At 36.1% G+C, this 26702-nt stretch overlaps 1 protein-coding gene across 1 annotated transcript in view; it reads left to right on the forward strand.

Moving 5' to 3' along the window:
• FBN2 (fibrillin 2) overlaps window positions 1-26702 on the forward strand; it is a 236447-nt gene that overhangs the window by 125501 nt on the left and 84244 nt on the right. The window contains exons 9-19 of the mRNA XM_023617761.2: window positions 1000-1152; window positions 2655-2888; window positions 3815-3952; window positions 9084-9203; window positions 10133-10258; window positions 11118-11240; window positions 12942-13064; window positions 18456-18608; window positions 21068-21121; window positions 22714-22839; window positions 25569-25694. Coding sequence (XP_023473529.2) covers window positions 1000-1152; window positions 2655-2888; window positions 3815-3952; window positions 9084-9203; window positions 10133-10258; window positions 11118-11240; window positions 12942-13064; window positions 18456-18608; window positions 21068-21121; window positions 22714-22839; window positions 25569-25694 — 1476 coding nt within the window. The remainder of the gene's footprint in view (window positions 1-999; window positions 1153-2654; window positions 2889-3814; window positions 3953-9083; window positions 9204-10132; window positions 10259-11117; window positions 11241-12941; window positions 13065-18455; window positions 18609-21067; window positions 21122-22713; window positions 22840-25568; window positions 25695-26702) is intronic.

The following is a 26702-nucleotide window of genomic DNA, read 5'->3' on the forward strand; positions in this document are numbered from 1 at the left end:
TCTCAACTGTCTGAGTCAAAACTGAGGAAATTTCCAAGACTCTTTCTCTTATACTCCACACCCAAGCAAGTTCCCACTGGCTGTACGTACCTTCAAAGTATGTATGCCCTCTCTCATCATCTTCACTGCTATCACCCTCATCCAAGCCACTAGCACCTCTCACCTGGAGGTCTCCCGTATCATCATCACTGGTCTTTCTGCACTCACTACAGTCAGCAGCCAAAGAGATCTTCTAGAAAATGTAAACCATTGTCTTTCCTCTAATTGAAACCATTCAATGACTCTTAGTACACTCCAAATAAAATCCAAAAGTCCTTCCCTAACTAGGGTCTACAGGGCTATACTGATTTTGCCTTCAGTATTTCTCTGAGCTCATAGTCTTCCACTCTCCCTTTTGCATGCTCTTCTCCAGTCACATTGGCCCCCTGCTTTTCACACACATCAAGAATATCTCCTTCTTTCTGTTTGAATTGCTCTTTCCTCAGATAACTGTGTAGCTCATGCTCTCACTTTATTCAAGAGTCTGCTCGGATGTCACTGTCTCAAAAGAGCTGCTTCTGATCAACGTTTCTAAAATAGCACCTGTATCAGTCAGATATCGATGTGTAACAAACAACCTCAAAATCTCAGTGGCAAACAATTGCACATCTGCAGATCATGTGGAGATTGACTAACTTAGGCTGGGATTGGGTTGTTGCTTTCCTTCTAGATTCAGATCTGTCTGGGCTTGGCTTCTCGCTGTAGGGTGGGCTCATGTCTGCTTCACGTCTTTCATTTTTGTATCCCTGGGATATGGCATGGACTAGGTGCTCAGTGAATGTTTGCTCAGAAAATAAGTAAAGGAATGAATAAATGCAGTAGAAAATAAGAGAATAAATAGATATAATAGAAATTAAGTAAAATAATTCACTTCACTTAGCCTCTTCTAATATGTGAAATGATTGTATAAGAACCTGAGATAATTCTGCCTTGTCTTTTATTTTATTTTCACATGTTCAGATCAGAGAACAGGCACGTGTTTCTCAGGCCTGGTGAATGGTCGCTGTGCACAAGAGCTTCCGGGCAGAATGACAAAAATGCAATGCTGCTGTGAGCCTGGCCGCTGCTGGGGTGTTGGAACCATTCCTGAAGCCTGTCCCGTCAGAGGCTCTGGTGAGCTGCTGGCTGCTAGTCTCCTCAGAACGGACAGTCTTTGGAAACTTAGTAACAAATAATGTCCTTTGCTCTTCTCCTTGAAATCATGTCATATCTGTTTTCGTATTAGTGTTTTCAATGTGACTTCGGTGTTTTTCTGGGGGATAGGGTGGCATTGTTTATTTGGGATCAGTTTTTATTATATCCAGTTTGTTAATATCAGAAAAAGCCCTAAAAGGTGATCATGACTTGTCTTTAAAAAATTATTTTGAATGTCAATATTTCAATTTGGTTTTAAAACCTCCTGATCTTCCATTCCAGAGCTTGAATGTCTTTGAATAACAAAGTTATGCTTTCATTTATATTTTATTTCAGGAGTACCCTCAGCTTATAGTGTCTCAGTGCTTGAAGATATTTCCTCTCTTTTCTAATGACCTTGAAAATTAAGAATACAAGGGTGGGAGGATACCTCTCATTCACTTTGCTGTATTAACTGCTGTATAACTGAGGCTATATCAAGAAATACTTAGGATGAATGAGAAGTAGCTCCTCTTCTTAATATAATATGAATAGTAAAGTACAGTTAATGTTAATCACATAAAATGTTGATGATATGTTATATTATCTTCATATTAAATTATAAACATATGAAAAATAAACTTTTTGAAAACCTTGTAAAGCTTTGAAAAGCTTATAAAGTTATGTATGTATATGTACTGTTACAGAGAAAAAAGTTAAGGCACATTCTTTCTAAATCTCTAAGCTATAAGATACCAAAATCGAGTAGTAAACATTTTTAAAAAGCAGAGTTAATGCATGGTATCTAATTTTGGAAACTCATCATTCCACTGGTAATATGTAATAGTAATACTAATGCTGAAACAATCACTAGAATTAAATAATTTTCATTTCTTTTTGTATAGTGCCCTAGTTCTGACAACAGTTAAGGAAGTAAGGCAATTGCTATATTCTTGCTTCTTTTCTCTCAGCGTTGATACTTGGACAAATGAGCAGATTTAAAAGCTTGCTAAATACTGTCTTCTGTTAAAATACACATTTGAAAAAAATTGTTATTCTGAAGCCATATTAATCCCTTAAAGAGAAAAAAAATGATAGGAAAAATGTGTAAGTACAACACTGATGAAGATTCACATAAAACTGAATATACAGAATGCATGACTTAAAGCTTTCATTTTCGTCCATTCAAGTAAATTTCTTGCATTCACATTTATATCTAGAATTTTACGAGTTACACTGAGGGATGTAAAATCAAAATGCACGTATAGATGATTCTTTGGTTATGCAGCTCATTTAAAATATGGCTATAGGTTTTCATTTTTTCTGAAACTTCTATACCTTTTCCTGCTACTGCTAGCATTGAAAGTATTTATCAAGGTAGTAACTTACTTATTCCTGTTATGTAGTACAGATAACTTAAAATGATCATCACAATATGCAAGTTGCCTTTATTACGCAGAAAGCCGTCCCTTTGTGTTGAACTGAACTTTCTTTTCTTCTAGAGGAATATCGCAGACTTTGCATGGATGGACTTCCAATAGGAGGAATTCCAGGGAGTGCTGGTTCCAGACCTGGAGGCGCTGCGGGGAATGGCTTTGCCCCAAGTGGCAATGGCAATGGCTATGGCCCAGGAGGGACAGGCTTCATCCCCATCCCTGGAGGCAATGGCTTTTCTCCTGGTGTTGGGGGAGCTGGTGTGGGAGCTGGAGGACAGGGCCCCATCATCACTGGACTAAGTGAGTGTTCCCCTTTTGTGTAGACTGTTTACTTTTCTGCCTTAAATGATATTATAATCTAACTTTTATTTTCAAAAGGCGTGTGTGTGCGTGTGTAAAAACTATTTAAGGGTCTAAAATATAATGTAGTAATACTTAATCTTAGGAAAATATTATTTTTATGTTCCATAAACTTTCTAAATTGGAGAAAAGAATGAGTGACCCAGGTTCTCTTTGAAAATAGAGATGAGAGCATGGTAATACTGCAATCCAGATGGCGCCATTAAAGAACACGTTTTTGGTTCCAGTGTATTTCATTTGGCCATTGCAGCTGCCCTGTTCATACACTCTTTGAATTATTTTCCAGAACCATTTCTCAACTGAGATAAACTGAATAAATCTTGCTCTGTGCCTATCCAAATATTATAATGAAATATCTTTCTTTTCCTCACCCTTTTTTGTTGTATAACTTAAGAAATTGAGAACCATAGGCTTCAGGCCAGAATTGGCATTGGTGTACTTGACATTTAAGTTCATTCTTTTTAAAAGAACTGCTCTTGCTAATAATATTTAATGATGTCCTACAGTGTTAAGTTTATTCTTTTTGGCATATTGCCTATTTGCTATATCTGAGTATTCAGCACAGTTTCAAAAAAAGAAATGGAAAGCATTCAATTATACAGTAGAACATTCCTGAGATTTTGAAAAGACATCATTATGGGCAAAGTTTCCAGTTGTGTAATTTAACAAATGCAAGTTACAACCATGTGTCTGAAGAATATTTTTTAGATCCTTAACTTGAAAGTTTTAATAAAATATCGAATAATGTGGGCTTTGGATATTACACCTAATTAATGTCCTATTAAATATCCTTTTAAAAACCACCTCTGAGAAAAGTAATCCACGTTGTAATGATGAAATATCACTTGTGCTTTAATTTTCCATAGCTATTCTGAACCAGACAATAGACATCTGTAAGCACCATGCTAATCTCTGTTTAAATGGACGCTGCATACCTACTGTTTCTAGCTACCGATGTGAGTGCAACATGGGTTATAAGCAGGATGCAAATGGCGATTGCATAGGTAAGCTCATGATTCTTTAATCCTTCTCACTTTTTTAATAGCTTTTAGACTACAGGAACAAACTGGATTGAATATGATTAAAAAAAAGACTTGAAGTAAAGTTAATTTCCAAGCTGTCTCTCCTGTGGGTATGCTCTTTCACATGCTCCCTTAACCTGCTGCTGAGCTGGGCCACTTCAGCAATCCCAAACCCTTTTGGTCCTAAATATTGTGGTTTCTGTCTCTCCCTCTCCCTTTTCTTCCTTCTTAGCTCAGCAACACTGGATGTTTGGTGGGGTCATTAACATGCAGAAGAAGGTGGAGATTAGGGGGCAGATGAGGGGGAAATAGTTGACGAGTCTCTTTTGGACATGTTGAGTTTTAGGTGTCTAGGACATTTACTTAAAGCTAAGAGGAGTATTCAGGGCTAAAGTTACAGATTTAGGAGTCAGTAATATACAGGTAGCTATTAGAACCATGAGGGTGAATATTGTGACCCAGGCTGAACACCAGGAAGAGTGAAAAGATAACAGTGGTACTGCAGCTGGAACCCTGTGGAACAGCAACATAGGCCCGTAAAGATAACTCACTGATGGTGATGGAGAGACAGCAGAATAATCTGAAAAGCATTATGTCACTGAAGCTATGCAGGGGTACGCTTTCAAGAGAAAAGTAGTGTCGAGTGTTAAATGTGGCAGAAAAATCAAATACAATGAGGACAAAAAAATCTATTGGATTTGGTGACGAAGAGGGTTTTGATGATCCTTTAAGAGTAGTTTTAAGACTATGGGAATTGAACCATTTTGAAGTTATTCTTTTACTTATTTATCATATTAACAAATGGTCGTGTGTATGTTTCATATTAGCATAACCCTAAATACCATATTTGGGTTCAGGTCTTCTGTTATAAAATATAGATGAGAGGCCAAGAACAAAGAGAGTCAGTATCACAGTTTTGCCAAGTTAAACTGAAAATGTCTGAGTGCACTGTGATTATGAAAAAAATGTGAGCCAAATATGATGTTTTGGAAAAACCAATCATTCTAAACTATGTACAGAGCTACAAGATCAGAATGATTAAATAAGGCTTAGTTCAGGATCCCTATGTACAGTTGCATAGGTTTTGCACTGCACAGCTCTAGAGGGTACCATTACATAATCTATATAAATGGCACACCCTAGGGTTGTGCAGTGTATAACCATATGCATCTACCCTGGCTTACCAAATACTATTTGATACTTACTTAAGTGATAGACCGTATGGTTATTTTTGGAACACCCTGAAATACTGATTGATTTATTCTTTTATCTGACTTGAAAATGATTTTACCACCAGAAAATATGATTCTAAGTATACAATATTATAAAATATCCCCTCTTGGGGCCGGCTCCGTGGCCGAGTGGTTAAGTTCACCCGCTCCACTGCGGCGGCCCGGGGTTCAAATCCTGGGCGTGGACATGGCACCCACCACTCGTCAGGCCACATTGAGGCGGCATCCCACATCCCACAACTAGAAGGATGTGCAACTCAGATATACAACCGTGTACGGGGGCAGGTTTGGGGAGATAAAGCAGGAAAAAAAAAAAAAGATTGGCAACAGTTGTTAGCCCAGGTGCCAATCTTTAAAAAAAATAAAAAAAATAAAATATGCCCTCTTGCACATATATACACAATTACAGTCTATCAAACTGAAATTTGATTGACTATTTTTGTTTTGCTATTAATATTTGCCATTCATGTATCAATGCATTATTCACTTAACCAACAAGTAAAAGTAGGCAGTAAGTTTAATATTTTCTCTAAATTAGCCAAAGACCACTGTTTAGGTCGTGTTTGCCCCCGGATGTACTTTATTCTGGCTAATAAATCACCGGTACTCTGGAGGAGTGTATTGGTGAACCATTGGTATAAAGATGAACTATCTTCAAGGATCAGAAGTTCTTTCTGTAGTTGCAATGCCAACTCAGCCTCTCCAAAGATTCCCCTGGAGACCTAAACCCTGCGGAGAGTGATTTCAGTGACGGTTGTCCTAATTCTCCCTAGGGAGGTGCCTAATTAGTACCACTCTGGATGCACAAGAGTATAAGCTTATCACAAATTATGGATGTCTTACGATAATAGGTCCTAACTTTTTCTGGAACCCAGGTGAGAAGGGCTGCTACCACCCTTTTTATAAACTCTGTCTAATATGGGGTTGAGATTGCATGACTGCACAGTTGTTATATTAATATAAATCTCAAACTTCTGCGTTTTACCCAAACATTGTTACAAATGCTTCCATTCTAGCTTGATCTCATCCTCCAGCCCTGCAAAGTTAGAACCCAGGCAGGGTTATTGTTCTAACTGTTGCAGCTCACAGGGACAAAGATTAGTATTGGGGCTTAGTTTCAGAAAGTAAGTTTTTAATATTTTTATCCTGTACTCTTTCTAGTGTCAACTTCTAATCAGTTTGAGTTTATAAACAAGTTGAGATATCAAAAAAAGCTAAGAGGTTATAAGTTAACTGGTGTTTTAAATTTTAGGAGCCCAAGATAAGAGTGGTGACTGAGTCACAACAGTGTTTTGAGGAATAACAAGCTGCCATTGCTCTTTGCGAACTTCTTTCTGTTAGATGCCTGATGAAGCGGTATAACTTGAAAGGCAACAACCATATTAAAAGGTCAAAGCCAAGGATGATAGAATTGGGTCTATTTTGCTATTATGAGAATTACTCCTGAGACCTGGAAACAGTTATATTTATTCATCACATTTTTCTCTGTTTTTCTTGAGGAATCTACTCTAACATGAAATTCTGTGACTCTTAGTTTCTGGATAAGTCAAACTTCTGTTAGCAATGGTTTTTAACTCCATTCAGATCATTCTATTTTGGAATAGTAAGAAGTAATTTCTGTTTCTGTTGGGCCACAGGTAGTTTTAGAGGCCTTGCAAATTAAAAGTGTTTTCTAAGTTGAAATATAAAGTAGTTTTTAAGGGTAAATATTTCTTACCCCAGTGGTATCTGAGAATTTAACCAATTTGATAATCAATATCTTTCTCAATTACTTCATTTATTTTGGTGGCTTAAAATCTTGTAAATTTTGCCTAAGATATTCAGTCCCCAATGAAAACATAGGGAGAAATCAAAATGCACGGATTGTCTTATTTAAATACTCCTCTTCCTCTATACAAGGCACAACAAAGGGGGCCACTTGGAGGTGCTAGGCTATGAGACTCAGAATAAAGAAGGGGCATGGAATGTACATTTCAGGACGTGGCAGTGGTCATCTGTGATTAATCTAAAACTTAAAATCTTACAGCAGTCCTGGAAGACCAAAAAAAACAACAGATGAGGTTTTAAAGTCATATGGAATTATAAAGTCATTAATAGTTTTTTCGTGATTGTTTTCACTTCCAAAGAAGAGATAAATAAGTGAACAACTGTATCTTCTCTGTGTGCTGGACCCTTGATGAGGTCCCCACGGGAGTAAGGAATCAGAAATGAATTACGGCTGTAATGGCGAAATAACTGGCAGAGCTGCTGTAGCAACAAGGGGCCTTGAGAACAGGTTCTCAAGGTGGGGAACAGGTCCTGAAAAGTGACCCTGCTTCCTGGAACGTTTACCTAGAGAGGGGTTTGTGTACATGGTCTCTCCTGTTCATCACTAGAACAGAGCTTTACTATGAGGCATCTATAAAGATGCATCTACAACACATTTTTAATTGTTGCATTTCGATATTACGTACACAGAGAATTTAAGGGATCTTCAGAACTGCAAACTGAGGGAGATATTTTGTATTGGAAAGTCCATTAGTTATACTTTATGCTTGCTAACACTCAAAACTCTCTCTCTTTTCATTTTGCTTCATTCCTTTGGCTCAGTAGAATTGATGTTATCAACCAAAAGTTTCAATGTAAGTGAGTCTTAATGGGCTTAAGTCGTCTTCGGATGAATTGAAAAAGCATTTAATCCTGTTATTCCTTGTTGTTTTTATTTTATTGCTGTGAGATTTTTCCCCCTCCTTTACCAGAGAGGGCTTAATTGCATTCAGTCTGAGTGTTTATATGGATGAGGTTTGCGAGTTTGATAGAGTACAGCTCCTCTTTTAAGAACATCTGTGAAAGGAGTAATCTGTTTATTAAAATGGTAAACCCCTGAATTGATTTTACTGTTGTGCTCTTCAATTTAGCTGAAACTGTATATGTTAATAGCTTCTACGTGTATATGAAATGGCAAGTCATTACGCCCTCACTAGCTAGCCAGGTTGTTAATTTCCCAGCATTCAAGATAATATTTAGTGGGCATTGCCAAGAGAAGATGAATTAAACTTTTTCTAAGACTGGCACGTGTGATTTTTCTGGGATTTGACTAGTCCAAACTGTTCAGTCTGTCATTTGGCTGTGCGGTGCCTGAATTCTGCAATGGATTTGCATTTAATTGAGCCTTAGGAGAACTTGAAATAAAAGCAGTGATGATGTTTCTCACATTTAGGATCAGAACTAGTATTTGCATAAAACTTGGTTTTAGACAAAAAAATCCGTGTGCCAATTTTAAGGTCCTAAAGAAACCTGAAGCTACTAAAAATAATAGGCTTTGTTTTAATTAATTTCCTTTTTCTACCCACCCTATGTTTGTTACTTCAAAATATTTTCCAAGCCTCAATGTATATATAGTTGAGCACAAAAAATATTAACAGAGAAATTCTATAATCCATCAATCTCTTTCTTTAACACTAATAGAAGGGACAACAGGTAATATAAATATACATCTTCCAAAGTTTGTAATTGATCTTCTGATACTGTACTAAGCCTTAGAGAGGTTATTGACTCACCCAGATTACTATAGATAATAAGTATAATAGCCTGTTGGAACTCGCGGCTGTGTCTTTTGAGAGTCCTTGCTTTTAATCATTGTATATTATTCAAATTGAAAAATCATTATTTCTTGATTAAAGCAAAGTCCTTTGTGCTCTCCAATAGGCAATATTTTTGTAAATCTCCAGACTGACCTCTGTATTTGAAGAAAGGAATTTTCATTCACTTATAAATACTCTGCTATTTAGACTATTACCATTGACTGGCCTTCTCTCAAATTTGGGAGGCCTAAATGTACTTTAAACAAACATTTCTAGAAATGGAGTGAAGTCTCTAATGGTTTCTTTTGCTGCTCACAGATGTTGATGAATGCACATCAAATCCATGCACTAATGGAGATTGTGTTAACACACCTGGATCCTATTATTGTAAATGTCATGCTGGATTCCAGAGGACTCCTACCAAGCAAGCGTGCATTGGTAAGGCAGTTTGCTTTCACATATGAAAATGTTCCATGAAATATAGTGACCCAGGCTGTTGAGGTTAAAAGTAAATTTATTAAAATAAGACATGGAATGAAATAAGTACTGTCACATTATTACAGATTTATTTTATACTACCCTCAGAAGTGCTCCCTTTAAACATAAAACACTATTTGCACATATAGCTCAGACAACATGGTATCTGGCTTCACAAAAATTCAGTTTATCTTCCTTCCCTATATCACAGCTTCCTTTCTCTGAGGAGCATCGGTAGCATTACTGCTCTCTGATTAACGGAGCTTAAGATTTATAGTGCTTTAAGCTACTGTTTTCTTTGAACCTCACACGTAGTCCAACACCAAATCAAGCCTAGCCTGTATTCACAGTTTCGTTGCTCCACTCCCCACCATTGTCCAAACTCTCTGCCTCACTGCCGATTCAGCTCAGAATTCTTTTAGCAGATGATTCTGCTTGTCTTCTTTTTCGTTTCCTGCTCTTCCATGGGTGGTTGCCGGAATCAGCTTACTGCAGCAGTTTTCATCATGTTGCTCTTAACCCAGATATTCTGTAGTGACTTTACTCCTTGCTCCGACTTTTAAGGTCTCCAACCACTATGTCAAAAACAGCTGCACCAGTAATTCCAGCTACGCCACCCACCCTCTCTTAGGTTCACTGCACACCCCATTTCATTTCCCTCTTTCTTCTCCTCTTCAGCTACTATAAGTCAGGGCTATAAAATTGCTTACACCTACCTATCCAAGAAAAAAAAAGCTGATGAGAGATGGAAATTTTAGTAAAGATGCAACGTTATCTTGTATATTACATGTAAAAATAAACTGGATATTTAAAATTAAATTTACTATCTTACTGTTTTTATCTGTATTTATTGTAAAAGAATAATGTTTGACTGTTCTTAATTTTCCCAGATATTGATGAGTGCATCCAGAATGGAGTTCTTTGTAAAAACGGTCGATGTGTGAACACAGATGGAAGTTTCCAGTGCATTTGCAATGCTGGCTTTGAATTAACTACAGATGGAAAAAACTGTGTTGGTATGGAAATTGCCCGTTCCTTTGCAAAAGATTTTTAAAGGATATACGTTTTTATTTAGAACCGTATATACTATTTCCATGAAAGCTCACACAACACATATGTGAGAGTTCTTCACATGACTTAGGTAAAATGTAAATGCATTTAACATAAGACTATTAAAGTTGAAAGGACAGATTTTTTGGAAATGTTATAACAAGGAATAATTTACTGCTTCTGGAAATTTCCTGTGTGGTATGTGTTTAATTGCAAGTAGCAGTTATTCTTTGTGATAATTATTAGCACCTACTTATATCTCACATGTTGGGACATAGACACTGACAAGATAGAAAAGGTCTCCTTCCGCCCCGCATGTGGGGGGATATAAAAATGTTTGGCATGTGTGATAACCAAATCTCTAAATTTATGCTCCTGATGATGTCTCACAGTGCAGCAGATACCAATACCCCAGAGAAGTGTTCTCTTCACACAGCAACACGTGATATTTTACTCACTAATGAAAATCCAGATCCTTTCCCTTGCAATGAGGTTTGTCATTGCTTTATTCTCTCTCAGAAAAGAAACACCCCCTGAAGTCATATTGCCCTTTTTGGTGCTCAGAATAAAACACTACTTGTGGTTTATGTGGTTTTAATAGCCACTAAACACAAAATTTATTTAATTCTTTTCCTTTATGTCCTTTATACTAAAGCCCCTTCACATTCTCTACACTATTTGCTCTCGGCTGTCATTCATATTAGAAAAAAAAATCCATGAGCACATCGCTCATTTATGTGGGGGAATTTGGCCATTGTTTGTGAAAGGAGAGGGAACTGGTTCCCTCGAGGCTAGTGATGCAAGGCTCTCTCTCTCCTTCTGCAGATCATGATGAATGTACAACTACCAACATGTGTTTGAATGGGATGTGCATTAATGAAGATGGCAGCTTCAAGTGCATCTGCAAACCAGGATTCGTCCTGGCTCCAAATGGGCGTTACTGTACTGGTATGTATGGCTTTGAGATAGGAAAATAACCTTGATTGAAACCATCTTTTTTATTTGAATGAATCGTGCAAGAATCACTTCAGTTTCTTCACGTGGATTTCATATTATTCACATCTCATAGTAATTCAGTAAGGCAGGTGTCTAAAGCTTCCTAGAAAAACACACATTGTGGTCTAGGGAACAGTAATATCTTTACAAAAATAATAATGGTATAGGAAAAATTAAGGGAGTGAAAGATTAGTTCCAGCAAGTCTGGAAGAGACAATGTAGAAATAATTTCTATCTCTTGCCTAAATAAAAAAGAGGAAGAAAAAATCTTGAAAGGTTTTCATTTTTATGTGTTCTCAGAACTAGATTTTCCACTGTCATTCATAACTCATTTTGCATTACAACTTTTCCACAAAGCTAAGGTACAGATCCTTTGTGACTATATGGTTATCTAAAAATCTTACATTGATTTAGTAAAGAAATAATTTGAATATCCCTGTCACTTGTTTTGTTTATAAAGCCATTTTGAAACCCAAGCTCCACTGATAACTTTAGTAAGAAAAAATATGCCTCTTGGAAATAAATGAAACGATATTATGTTTATACTCACAACTGGAATTTAGTAAGTAAGATGGAACAAATTTTGCAGTTCAAACTTAGAAACAAGTTTTTTTTTGGTTTTTTGGTTTTTTCAGTTTTCTCCTTTTTGACAGAATTAACTCCATGAGTGCTTTGGGCTTTCAATTGCACAAACTTAGCTGAATACCAAGTAAGACTCATAACCAATCCCTGTAATTTCAGAGAAATTCCAGGGACGGTAGAGAGAGAAAATCAAGGCTGATTCTCATGTTTCTGAATAAAAAATGACTTCTTAACTATTCAAGACAGGGAGTACAGGATTAAATGGAAATATTGTAGCTTTGCTGATTGGACTCATGGCTGCGATGCCATCTCGGGGTTGGCTTGTTAGGATTTAACTCAGGATATGAGATTAGTGTTGTTTTCCAGTGTGCAGCATTGTGTAATAGCATGGCACTCTATTTCAGCATTTCTTAAGAAACTTAAATACACCTATAAAGATGACCTAGATCTTACTAGTTTCTGCTTTCCTGAAATAATTTTTTTGTTAATTTTCTTATTACGAATGTAATCTGAAAGTCATGAAATGTTCATAATTTGGCAGCCTTGTGTTTTGAAGGCTGTCTCATCTTTGAGGGAAGCCATTTAATGTCGGGTTACATTTGACAAATTCCAACAGGTTGACAATTAGACGAGATACCCCAAACTGTTTGTTATTATGAGCTGATAAAATTAATATCAAAACAGCATCTATCTTTAGTTAGAATTTTGTATGTGTGTACATAAAAGATAATTACAAAAGTTTACCTTAGTTTTAAGAATTTTTTTCCCTTAATGTGAATTAAATCTTATTTAGTATTAAGCAGGGTTGACAAATAAATAATGAAAAATGGGTTTGTAAGGCTCTTTTTTTCCTGGTGGGTAAAGTGAAGAAACTTTTACTTAGTCTTTCTGAAAGTGTGTTTCAAAAAGATGCATTTAGATATAAGAGTTGTTATCAAATGTATGTGTTCTTCCATAAATTACAAAATTAAAAACAGAAGGTTGATAATCTGGAGGGGTGGCAACAGGTCAACTCTGTAATAAAGTTAAATTTACCCAGTAATGACCCGGCTTGTGTTCCCCTCTGGGCAGATGTAGATGAGTGCCAGACCCCAGGGATCTGCATGAATGGCCACTGCATCAACAACGAAGGGTCCTTCCGCTGTGACTGTCCCCCGGGCCTGGCTGTGGGCGTGGACGGACGCGTTTGTGTCGGTGAGCGAAACATTCTCTAAAGGCCCCAGTGTCCAAATGATCTTTGAAAAAGGGACAGAGAGAGATCCATACTATGGAATAATATTCAGCCATAGAAAGGAATGAAATACTGATACATGGGAAAACACAGATAAGCCTTGAAAACGTTATGCTACGAGAAAGAAGCCAGTCGCAAAAGACCACATAGTGTATGATCCCATTCATAAGAAATGTCCGTAATGGGCAAAGCTAGAGAGATAAAGCAGATTAGTGGTTAGGTCAGTGATTGCTGAGAGCAGAGAGGATGGGAGTGGCAGGAGAAGGGAGTGAAAGCTAATAAAGGCTATTTGAGGTGATGAAATGTTCGATGGTGATGGTTATATGTATCTGTGAATATGCTAAAAATTATTGAATTGTGTACTTTAAATGGGTGAATTCTATGGTATGTGAGTTACATCTAAATAAAGCTGTTTAAAGAGAAAAATGGGCAGAGAGCCCAGCTAGCTCCCTTCAGAAGGCTCTGATGAGATGCAAGTCAAAAATGCTGTAAAAGGAAAAAAATTGTTCCTAAACCAGCATCTTTGATAATGTTAGTTAACTGAATTTCTAAATACGATGGATTTAGATTTTGTAATTGATAGCAAAACATTCAGTGGGGAATGTATTTATGTTTAAGCAAACTTTTGTTTTTACCCAAAATTTAAAATGTAAATAACTTATACCATAGAAATTGGACTATATTAAAAGCAAGAAATGTTTTTGAATAGTTATTCCTCATCACTGGGGAGCTACCTACAGAAACAAGGGAAGGGTAAGAGAGGATATATGTTTAATTCTAAGCCATTCAGAATTTCTTTCGGATACTTTTGTCAAATAGGTTCCATGAAAATCAATCACAGGTACCAGTCATCAGCTTTAAAGAGGCAGGCAAAACAAAAATGTCCTTGGCATTTCAAAACCCAACCAATATGTTCTAATGATAACAATAGCAGAGTGAGTTAGTTGTGAAAACGCATTTAATGCGCTTTCATGAGACCTCTAGAGTAATTTAGCCATTGTGCACCCTCCATTTTTCAGGTTATACAGTAAAAGGAAGACATCCTCATTGGTTTAAAAGTATATTTGAGAGAAAGGAAATTCCTTCTTAGATATAGTTGATAAAACTTTACTCTTACCTATGGGAATTAAAACATTTTGATCCCGAAGGAAAAAAAAAGAAACAACAGCAGATGGAAATAATCCGTCCACTTAGTTCATCCACTCTACCCACTCCAGGATTTATTTCAGCCTGCAAGATGTCGGCACTTCGCTCAGGGATATTTCAAATACAGCAACGAGAAGAAAGTAGCTCCTTCCTGCTTAGACAGCTAAAATATTTTCATTTGCTTCATACACTTAGTTGCTTTTTTCCTTTATCTAAATGATTCTGTTGAAATCTACAATGAGTAAGAAATCAGTTTAGGAAGGAGAAATCATTTTTCTTTTAAGCAACTAACATATGAGTAGTTGTTAGGAATTCCTTGTCCAAACATAAAAATTCATTCTCTTGTCCACATACAGAAAAGGCAACAGAAATTGTTGGAAAGCCCTCTCCAGTGTTTCGCAATTGTGGTCACTAAAACTTTTTAAAATGAAAAGACCATTTGTTCTCTGTGTGAAATTATATATTACTGTTCCCATAACATGCTAGAGGTGTTTTCTTCATGTCTTCTGCCTTTGGTGATGTTTTTGAGATCCACTGATGGTTGGAGTTAGAAAGGAATCGCTAAGATGAGTTATTATCAGAGTTACCACTTTAATTTTAGATTTCTTTTTTGTTTGTTTGTTCATGTTTGTTTCCCAGATACTGAGATGTGAATTTTTATTTTCAGAAAATTAAACTATTGTTGTAACTAGTATGTTGAAGAAGCATGACTCACAGACAGGGTGTAAACAAAAGGCATCTGTATTTTGATCTCTCATCCTTTTAAAATTTACCTTTAAATTTATTCAGTAGGAGCAGTTTATCCAATAATAAAAGAAGAAAACTCAGGCCACCCCATAACTTTACTATTTTTAGATAACAAACAATTATATGACTACTTTACGTAATGAAAATAATCTGAATTTAGAAATTAGAATGTCCAGTACCATATGATAGTTAGTATTCTGAACTTGATTTTAAGTTACAACTTTCCTCCTAACCTTAGACCTTCATGAGCAAGTTTGCTGACTCCACCAGGGCCAGAGTGTGGGAGGTGAGAAGGCGAAAGCACTGATACTATCCTAGGATAACTTCAGAATTCCTGGGCTTAGCAGATGTTTAAAGCCAACTTCTTCCTTGCAGGCAATTTCGAGGGTACCTGAAAGCATTCAGCTGCCCTTCTGGTGATGCAGACACTGCATTTTTCTCCTGGCGGCCACTTCTCACCCAACCTCTGGTCTTTTAGCAGTCCACTTCAGATAGACTCCCTCTGATAGTGTCTCATCATCTCTCCACATGTCATTTTAGGATCCCTCTTAATATGGCCCGCATCTAATCCGTAGGACACACCCACATTTGCCCTGTTAACCACTGAACAGAGGTTGATCTCACCTCCTCCTTTGCTCCTGCAGTAGGAATAGCAGCCACTCACCTGTGCCTGCTGGGTATCCCAGGCAGAGGTGGGTACAAAGCTCTTCAGTTATTCCCTGCAAAGCTCTTTTCTCTTGATCAAAGATGAGGAGGGAAACACTCTCAACTCATAACCTAGCTCTTGCCAAAAAAATCCTCTCTTAACTGCCACTCTCTTAAACTATTTAAGTCCTTGATGTTGGGAGAGGTGTGAGGACTGGGTCACTAATTTTCCGTGTTCACTTCCTTCAGGATGGAGTCTCAAAATTCACCCTGTTATTTGATATTTAGCACCTGGGATTTCAGCTTAGTTTCCTTTATAACATCCTGTTACATTAGCTTAAAATATGTTACCGTTTTTCTGAACAGTTTGAAGTTTCTGTCAGCTAAAAGGTTAATTTTCTTTTTATCATCCCAGTTCTGCTACTTACTAGCTGTGTGACCTTGGGCAAGATCCATTACCTCTCTCTGCCTCCTTTCCTCAGTTGTTTTGAGGATTAAGTAAGTTAAAATTAGAATTATCTAGGTAAAGCTCTGAATGGTGTCCGGAACATAGCAAATGCCCAATAAGTTAGCTCTTACAGTTATTATTATTTTATGAAATTAGAATATGTATGTTAATATGTTAATAATATGTAGTTATTATTACAGTTATTATTGTTTTGTTAAATTAGAATACTGGCATCACGTCTAGGGCATAGTCTTAGAGTTGCCGCTTTAAGCAATAAAGAAAAGTTGATACTAAAGAAGAAGAAAAGATTACCATTTTGCATCCGTAAATACTTTACCAACAGCGTATAGAATCTGATAATTACTTAAGAAAATCCTTAAAAATTACAATATTTAAGAAAGAAAAGGCATGGAGAAATTTGATAACATATGGAAAAGACGTAGCTCAGCATTTAGGTCCAATTTCTTGCCAAAGCATGGAGCACATTCTGATTGTGCCGCTGGGATTGGCGCCTCTTACCCTGTCCACCTGTGAACAGTAGTGGCTTAGTTATATTCGAAGAGTATAATATGAACTAGTATTCTAGCCTGGGGTCTTTAAGCAGGAAAGGGTCAACTGTCCTCATTAAAGATAGAAGAGAGAAATAAAGTAGCCACCATTTTTTGAGTATTTCCTGTGTGTCTTAGACACTATGCTTAATGCTTAACAAACACACTCTCATTTATCATATAAACTCTGTCTTTATTTAATGAGTAAGGAAAGTGTTAAGTAATTTAAGTAAGGTCATCCTGCGGGGATTGGAACCCAGGATAACTCATGTCTCTAAAATTCTCACGTAAGTTACGGTAATTTCTTTTTCATGGACCTTCTGGAGTTGTTAACCTATGATACAAAGTAGTATGTACCCGGTCTCACTCTTCCAGTGAATACTATAGACTTTTGATCGACCTGCCTCTAAAAATTGTGTGTGGCTTATGTTCTTAATATGAAAACAGAAATAACTTTGAACATTCTATGATACCGTCAGAGAGAATTGGTGACATCCTAAGAACTCACAAAAATCATATTGGAAATCATGAACTATGTTGTATTTGTGCAAATTGGTCTTTGCATCAGCTCCTACACTGTGTGTAACTCAGAGCTGACTTTAGCAAACTCAGCCACAGCAGAAGCAGAAAGGAAAAGGGGCAACATGTCCTTCCTCAGAGTTGGTGGGGTAAATCTCACGGCCCTCTTCCATGTGAGCATATGCACATCTCATTGTTTACTGCAGGCGTAAATCACGTTGTTCTGATGAGTAACATCACCAGATCATAAGCAGTCAGTAGGTGAATCACTTTGCATAATGAGCAGATAACATTATTTCCAATAAGTTGTGAATAATTGTAGATATTCATAATAAGGATTATCTCTTTGATGGAATTACCATGTCAGCATACTGCTTGAAAGCTGTACTTCTCTGGCCTTTATGATGATCTGAGTTTTTTATAGTTCACCATTTACTATCTCATAAAATTGTAGCGTGTTTTATGAAAATTTAGAGTGAGAGTACTAAGCAGGATTGCTTCTTTCGGACATGGCATGACGTATTAGAAAGAGTAAGAATTTTGAAGGTCACACAAGCCCAAGTGTGAATCCCACCTTAGGCAGTAGATAGTCTGGGACTTCCAGCTACTTTTGTAATCCCTCTGAATCTCACCTTCCTCATCTATAAAATGTGGCTAATGATCGCTATCCTCTGGAGTTGTTGACCTGAATGTTAAGAGAATGTCTGTAAAGCAATTAGCACAATGCTGAGGACACATAGTGGTAGTTCTTATTTTATAACTGAATTTATTGCGATTCTGAGATTAAAACATAGTCACAACAGTAAACTGGGAGTTGAAAAGAAAGCCCACCTAACTCAGAAAGTTGAAAGAAGAAATCTCGTGGCCAATCAGTGTCATCTCCAGGTAGTTTAAGTTCACTGCACTCCATTGTTCATGAGAACTTCTAAAATAGAAATAATAGCAAGTGTCATTTAAGTAGAGTATAGCCCGTTATTAGAGCTCAAAGTGTTGTTTATAACTATGGAAATACACCTGGTTCAATGAAAGACCTGTGAGGATACGTGGGATAATGGATGCTTGTGTAGCACGTAAAACTCCTTGGAGAAAAAAAGTGAGTTGTTGATGTGGATTCATTCTTTCCCTCACTCAGCAAACATTTGTTGGTTTCCTAACACTTAGATGCTGAAGATACAAAGAAAAAATGGCAGATGCCCTCTACAAGCTTCCCATCTGGTGGCCACTTAGGTTAAAAGAAGCCTCCAGTTTTTAAATCTCTTTGTCTCTATTGCTCTCTCAAATCATTGTTCTTCTGTCTCTAGATACTCACATGCGCAGTACATGCTATGGCGGGATCAAGAAGGGAGTGTGTGTCCGCCCTTTCCCCGGCGCCGTGACCAAGTCCGAATGCTGCTGTGCCAATCCAGACTATGGTTTTGGAGAGCCCTGCCAACCATGCCCTGCTAAAAATTCAGGTAGGCACGCTTGCCAGTTTCACATCTGATAGAGAAACTAGAAATGTAACATTAGGTATTTGGGCAGAGAATACATCGGCTCTGAGGTGTTTTGTCATTATTTTTAATTGAAGAAAAGAAATCCAAATCTGTGTTGGCATGTGAGGCGTGTAATAAGGAGATTTGGCTGGGATTTACCTGGGCTCTCTGGGCAGAGAGAACACACGGTGAAGAGAAAAATGTATTTGTCCATCCTGTTAGGATTGTTACAGCAGATCTTTTTACATGAATACGTTAGCTTCAATGTCCTTGATCTTTGAGGTCATTGTGAAGATAAATAGCATAAAATCTGCTTGTCACTTTCAAGGTTATAATAAATTCATGAGAACCTGATCTTATGTATTTATTTTTAATCGTGACGCAGAAAGGTCTTAGGCTGCTGTGTGTCGGCAGTTCCAGTCTACTAGTAGTCTATCAGTAGTTCCAGAAAGTCATAAGTTTCATTATTAATTTTATAACTATAGGTGCATTACATGGTTTAAAACATTACTATTCTGTGGCTCTTGTTTGTTCATACTTTTATGGAACCTGTGTTGCGTATATGCAGTGTACAGGAGGGATTCAAAAATAAACACGATCTCTTTTGTTCTTTAAAGTTGGGACTTGGTGAGACAGACATATAAATTACAGTTTAGTGGGATTAGTGCCTTTAAAGGGACATAGAGAATAGGGAGAGCACAAGGGAAGGAGTAGCTGGTTGCCCAGGGAAGCTGGGAAAACATCACGGATGGGGGGGGGCATGTTTAGTTTGGTCTTGAAAGAAGGAATAAGAACTTCCCAGGTAGAAGATGGAAGAAAAACATTCCAGCAAAGGAAATGGCTTGTAATTCTGTTAAAAATTCTAAATGGATTGTTCAAACTTTAGCAAAATAATTACAGTTCATCTAGAAGAATTACTGAGTATGACATTTTTAAAAAAGAGTTAATGAAGAAAATTTTCCCCTAAATATATTAAAGTGAATTATGCATAGTATGAAAGAAGTACAAAAATTGGTAACAAGACTACATAAAAAGATCAGTGAACTAATAAAATGAATCTAGAAACAGATGTGAATATAAATGGGATATGATAATAACAGCATTTAGATCAGAGAGGAAAAATTGAACTAAATAATGAATACCGTTGATAAATATTGGAAAAAAGCTGAAGTTAGCTCCCTACATTAAACCTTACAAAATAATTTTCTTATAGAATATCTAATCCTGTTATTTTGTAATGGTAAAGGACTTTCAACGCAGACACCAAAGACCATAACTTATACATATAAATTTGGAAAATATTTTCCTTAATTTATAAGGAATTTCTATTAATCGCTAAGGAAAGTTGAAATCCTCTGTAGAAAAAATTGCAATGTACACAAACAAGATTTCACAAAGTAGACATGCAAATGGCAGAGTGCCCTATAAAAAGACACCCAATCTTTCTAAAGTTAAATTAAAATAAGATGTCGTTTTTGTTTACTAGATTGGTAGAGTATAGATGATTGATTTTTCCCACTGTTGAGGAAGGTTTACAAAACTGGATAGATTCTTCTGCTGTTGATAGTAGGGTAACCTGGGACCCTTCTTGAGGGACAAGAGGACTATCAGAAACCTTAAAAGGGGCATAAACTGAGCAGTTTCAGTTCCAAGAGAATAAGCTAGCACCATAATTGAACTTCATATTACTTATTATAATTGCTGAAAATTGGACAAACCTGATTTCATCATCAAGAGATTGATTGAATAAATGTGGTACATCTACATACCTGAGAAAAAAACTAGGAAATGGTCTGTTAAGTGGGATATTAGGATGAACTGTCTGTGGTAGCAGGGGATCCAAGCCTCTTCCCCCACTCACACCTGTGTGACCTGGGCAAGGTACTTCACGTCTCTGTCCCCATTTTCTCAGATGTAAAGATGTAAAGTATCTAGTTTTTGGTATTGGGAAGATAAAGTAAATTACTACATGTAAAATATTAGAAGAATACCAGGCACATGGAAACTGCTTTTATGTAAGTGTTGTCTATTATTATTTTCTTATTGAGGGGGGAGAAAAAAGGTTAAAAACGATCTCTATAATACAACTTAGATTTTTTGTGTTTCCATATGTAGAAAATATCTGTAACATTTATGAATATTTTAATGATATACAGAGTGATAATCGCAAGTGATTTTATTTAGTTTCTTATGCTTATCTATAATTCTTGAATTTTTATAATAATATGGATAATATAATATATAGTAATAATATATAGTAATATAATAATATAATATTAATATGTTAATAATATAATGTTAGAAATGGTAAATTTTTTTTCTTATAGAAATTAATATACGTAATTGTTCCTAATGATAGTTTTGGAGTTATGTGAGTGCCTTGTGTATGGAACAGATATAGTTTAGAGTTTTTAATTTCTCTATTTGTTTTTATCATATAGCTGAATTCCATGGTCTTTGTAGTAGTGGAGTAGGTATCACTGTGGATGGAAGAGGTAACTCTATTCAATTCTTAATTTTATAGTAGTTATGTAATTGTCCAGCTTTATGATTCTATTACATTATGAATATGATTATATTTAATATTATAGAAATATATCCATGTAAAATAATAAGATACATTATGTCCTAGAACAATGGTTATAAGCTAGGTGATATTAAGCGATATGTAGATGCACATTTTTCACAGCAGAAATTTATCTGTTAAATATGCATTGTTAAAAATGTCACTAACAAACTACACCCATGATTTTATGGGTACCATTGCTTAAGAAACATGGCTAGAGTTGCTATTTAGGTCTAAAAAAACGAAAAAGAGCAAGTCAATTTAAAGCAAATATATCAAATAATGACGTGGTTTTAAAAAAATAACAATCTTTAAGAAAGAGTTGATAAGGATCACATTTGGGACATACTGCTCTAAAAATAAAATTTTAAGACTTTATGCCTAAGAATACTAAAGTGTTTCTATCCAACTAAAGTAAAATTCATTAAAATTTTCTTGTTTTAAATTTAGCAGTATGATTAACAAAGTTCCAATATGGAACCTTGAATATTAAGTACATATATGTTTATAATTTTAAAGTTCTTTTATATGTTAATATGTATATAGTTCTATTTTTTAAAAAAAATAAAACGGTAGGGTGCTGTTAACCTTCGCTTCACATATATCTTCTTCCACTTTCATGTTTGAGAAGGCTTTAGACAAATTATAGATTAGTTGGCAGTAATATTGCATCTTTGCAATGAATATCAGAAATCAGAGTAAAGAAGCAGACTTTTACAAGGATGTTTCTCACAAAAATAAAATAAAAAGATTGACATTCCTGGAGTATTTAAGGTCTTCCAAATTCTAGAACAATACTTAGCATCAAAATTTGAGCATAGTGAAAAATTTGATTTTTGGCCTATTCTATTTTTATTCCCTCTCAATATGTCCTCCCCAACAGAGTCAGCCGCCTGTTGGAACTACTTTGTTGCTCATACAAGCACATTATTCCTCAAGTCCCACTGCCCATGGGTGACAGAAAGTAGTTATGTTCATGAGTTATTGTAAAACATCCTGTTCTCAAGCATCCATGTTTGCACTGTCCTCTCTACATATTTCAACTTACCAACAATGAGAAACATTTAAGTATCATATTACTTAGTTGACTATAACAAAATGATAATAAAATAGAAACATCCCATGTCTTTGGGGACCATAAAATTATATAGGCCACCCTAATAAATCTTTGTGTTTTAATTAGATGGATAATACCTATCAAGCTGAGTTTTCCTTTGGATTTTGAGCCAACAACTTATAAATGTTTTTATTAATTTTATCATAAGTACAGGCGTATTACATGGTTTAATTCTTTGAGTTTCTGCCAGTTCCCTTCATTTTTCTTTTGACTTACCAGGGAAGTGTCCTGTATCTCCCAATTTTATCCTTACTCCTTATTTTCATTTCCTTCCCTTTTCTGAAAGGCAGGCAACATAGGTGGGTTTTCAGAGTCAGACACTTCATATGTTGAGAGATCTTTGTTAGACCTGCATGTATCAACAAACATGTCTGTGAGCATTAAATTTTCAACATTTGACGCAGATATCAATGAGTGTGCTTTGGATCCCGATATATGCGCCAATGGAATTTGTGAAAACTTACGTGGTAGTTACCGTTGTAATTGCAACAGTGGCTATGAACCAGATGCCTCTGGAAGAAACTGTATTGGTAAGTTATCTGTTTTATTTATAAGAAAGCCTTTCATATAGTTTAACCTCATGAATTATAGGAGAAATCAAAATACAAATAAATCACTAAATCTAGAGATTTGAGAGTTTCTCTTGTTTCCTTCTTAGTATAGAGAGATATACAAACATGGGAATCAAACAAATTCTGTTACACAGTAACAAACTTCTTAGTGGTACAAATTAGTATTTAAATTTTTCTTTTCCCAAATGAGTGGACATATACTCTATTAATGGCCTGTTGTTTTTTCTGCATGTATCTTAATCTTACAATTTTTCACTAAGAATTGGGCTTCAAAAATTAATGGGGCAGTATGGATAATACAAAGTTAAGGAAATAAAGTATTACAGGTTGAGAGGACACTGACTTATAAAGAAACAACCAGTTGCTACAACATATCTAAACATGATAACTGAGATGGCTGTTTCTTTTTGTAATTTATAAGAGAATGTTTGAAGAAGCTTAAGTATGTAGTTCATATATTCAAGAATTTTTGAAGAGTCTAGATTTTCTGATAGAACACATGAGTCCGCTTTTAAAAATGAATGTTCTTTGATCCATCGTTATGCATAATAATTTTTACACCTAATCACTGGTGACTGTTACATTCAAGCCTTGGTGATTATGATTAGAAAGAAATACATTTTTTGTGTGTCTGCGGTACTGGTTCTTATTATTGAACATATCCATTTGACCTTGAGTTGAAGACATATGTAAAGATAGATGTATAAAGCTATATTAAATATTTTGTACCTATTATAGATTTGGATACCTATAGGGAAGGCCACCAGCCAAAGATAACTGAACATCTATAAAAATATGCATACTAACTAGCTTTTGTTCACCAAAGACAAAGTTGCTTCCAGCATAGCTTCCAAATACAGTTGAGCATATGAGTACCCTACTGACAACATGGAGATTCAGTGAGCGTTTGCACACTGAACATGGTTCATGGCACTACTTAAGTCTCTAGGTTAGGTATATCAATAATTTTGATAAAAATGGAACAAAATTTTACAAATAAAAATGAAGCCAAATTCCAGATTTAGTTGCTAGGGCTGCCATAACAAAGTACCAAAAACTACGTTGCTTAAAACAACAGAAATTTGTTGTCTCACAGTTTGGAAAGCCAGAAGTACAAATCAATGTGTTCACAGGGCCACACTCTGTCTAAAGGCCCTAGGCGAGAATCCTGGCTCTCCTCGTCTGGCTTCTGGTGTTTGCCAGTAATCCTTGGTGTTCCTTGGCTTGTAGATGCATCACCCTATCACGTTCCATCCTTTCCCTGTGTGTCTTCACATCATCTTCCCCCGTGTGTTTATCTCTACGTCCAAATTTCCATTTTTTACAGGCACACCAGTCATGGTGAATCACAACCTACCCTAATGACCTCATTTTAACTTGATTACCTCTGTAACAATCCTGTTTCCAAATAAGGTCACATTCTGAGGAACTGGGGTTTAGGACTTCAACGTATTTTTTTTTCTTTTTTGAAGGAAACAGTTCAACCTATAGCATGGAGTAATGGGTAAATAAATTGTGATGGAACCACTTGATAAAACATACAACCATGGGGAAAACTTTGGTAATGTTTAAAATATAATGTTAATTTTTAAAAATCAAGATTCAGAATTAGAGCTAAACATAAGATCCAAAGGAAAAAAGATCAGATAAAACACACACAAAAAATATTATCAGTAGTGACGAAATTATGGGAAATAATTTCCAATCTCTGCTTTTGAAATTTTTACAAGGTCAGTATATTGTTTGGTAAGATACGATTGTTAGTTGCAAGACTAAAAATATAACTCAGTAAAAGAAAGTGTTCGCCCCAAAGTGCAATTTTTATTTCTTTTTGTCATTAACTACACTTGGAAAAATGAGAATGTGGATGTGAAGATAAAACTCAATGTGAGATTCTTAAACTCTAGTTTTTGATGATATTTTCTAGGCTGTTCTAGATTGCTAAAGGAATATACAAAATACATCATTAATTTTCCACTAATAATCATTTCTGAGGTAAAAGCATGATGGAAAAAGATTGATGGGGCTGGCCCAGTGGCATATTAGTTAAGTGCGCACATTCTGCTTCGGCGGCCCGGGGTTCGCCAGTTCGGATCCTGGGTATGGACATGGCACTGCTTGGTAAGCCATGCTGTGGTAGGCGTCCCACATATAAAGTAGAGGAAGATGGGCATGGATGTTAGCTCAGGGCCAGTCTTCCTCAAAAAGAAAAAAAAAAAAATTGATAAATACCTTTTGTTTCACTGCCATTTAATGCATTCTTTATTAGAATTTTAACTGGAAAGTTTTTTAAAACTACCATTATTTTTATTATCTATAAGTAAGCATGTAGGCAATGAGTTTAGTCTTTTAATATATTTCATTGGTGCTTTAAGATATAGCTAATAGAATACCACTACAGGACAATAAGTAAATGAAGAACTAAGTGGTAATGTGCCACTTCCAAGCTATGGCATACCTCCCAGGGACTTCAAAACATCTTAAAAGTAGCCGGCCAGCGTAAGAATGTTCCATTTGAATAAAACCGAAGGTGTTTTGCTTAGGATCAAAGAATGTGTTGTGAGTAGAAAGAGACTAAGTCAAAGAAAGGGGTGAGGAAAAAAGAAGTAACAAAAATAAAATGTCATTGGTCCCTGTGCTATACGTTTCAATGTGTGTATCTCCTGTCTTCTAATGGTTGCTTCCAGACATCGATGAGTGCTTGGTGAACAGACTGCTCTGTGACAACGGTCTGTGCAGAAACACACCTGGCAGTTACAGTTGCACTTGCCCACCTGGGTACGTGTTCAGGACTGAAACGGAGACGTGTGAAGGTAGGAGCTGTCTTCTTGCCTTAATTGTGGATAGTAAGTACCCAGATATGCATAAACATCAAGTACATTGATGAAGCAATATATAAAGAGTATCGTTTGAATGTTTTTCTTATTTTATCATTTCTTTCAGCTCATCTGCTAGTTTTAGAAATAGCGTGAACCTAACCCAGTTTACGAATACCATCAGTTTTGTTCCATTCAGATAAAATATCAATAAACATTTGGAACAAACATTTTGAAGTTTAAAAAAATAAGTGAAAGGAGGCAGTTTGTTTTACTCGCCGAAATAAAATGTCAGGTTTTGGTTTACTTTTTCTCTTTTTAAAACCACTGTGACACATTAGCCTAGAGGAACCAGAATTGTAATGGCAAAATCAGCCCTTAGGCATTTTATTTATGAAATGATTGATATGCCTCAGAGGTTGGCCCAGAAAATATTTGGGGTCTAAGTAAAAATGGTCACCTTAAGTAAATTTATAGTCCAAGAAAATCATCCTTTCCATTTAATAATTTAAAAGTTATCCTTTGGGCTTATAGATCATGAACCAGTGTTTAAAAACTTCTTCCTTTTCTTTTCATCACATTTTTCTGCAGTGGAAGTTGCGTGAATTGAGTTAAATGCTTCCAGAAGGCTTCATTTTAGTGAGATACCAGTTAAGCAATGAGTGCATTCAATTATGTTTTTGTTTCTTGATCAAAGTACTTTATATTTCAGAATAAGCTGTTGTGTAACTACTAGTCATTGTTCCTTTTTAAGTCTCACTGTGTGGCCTACAGAAGTCTCCCATGACATTCTCAAATCCGTTAACTACTCCCAAAAGGTAACTTTTTAAATAGAGATTTCAGGAGCTGGCCCTGTGGCCTAGTGGTTAAAGTTCTGTGCACTCCACTTCTGCAGCCCAGATTCACAGGTTCAGATCCCAGGTGCAGACCTGCTCTACTCATCAGCCATGCTGTGGAGGCCTCCCACATCCAAAGTAGAGGAAAGATTGGCACGAATGTTAGCTC

This window comes from Equus caballus, chromosome 14 (genome assembly GCF_041296265.1).
Source record: "Equus caballus isolate H_3958 breed thoroughbred chromosome 14, TB-T2T, whole genome shotgun sequence".
In the NCBI taxonomy this organism is placed as follows: Eukaryota; Metazoa; Chordata; class Mammalia; order Perissodactyla; family Equidae; genus Equus; species Equus caballus.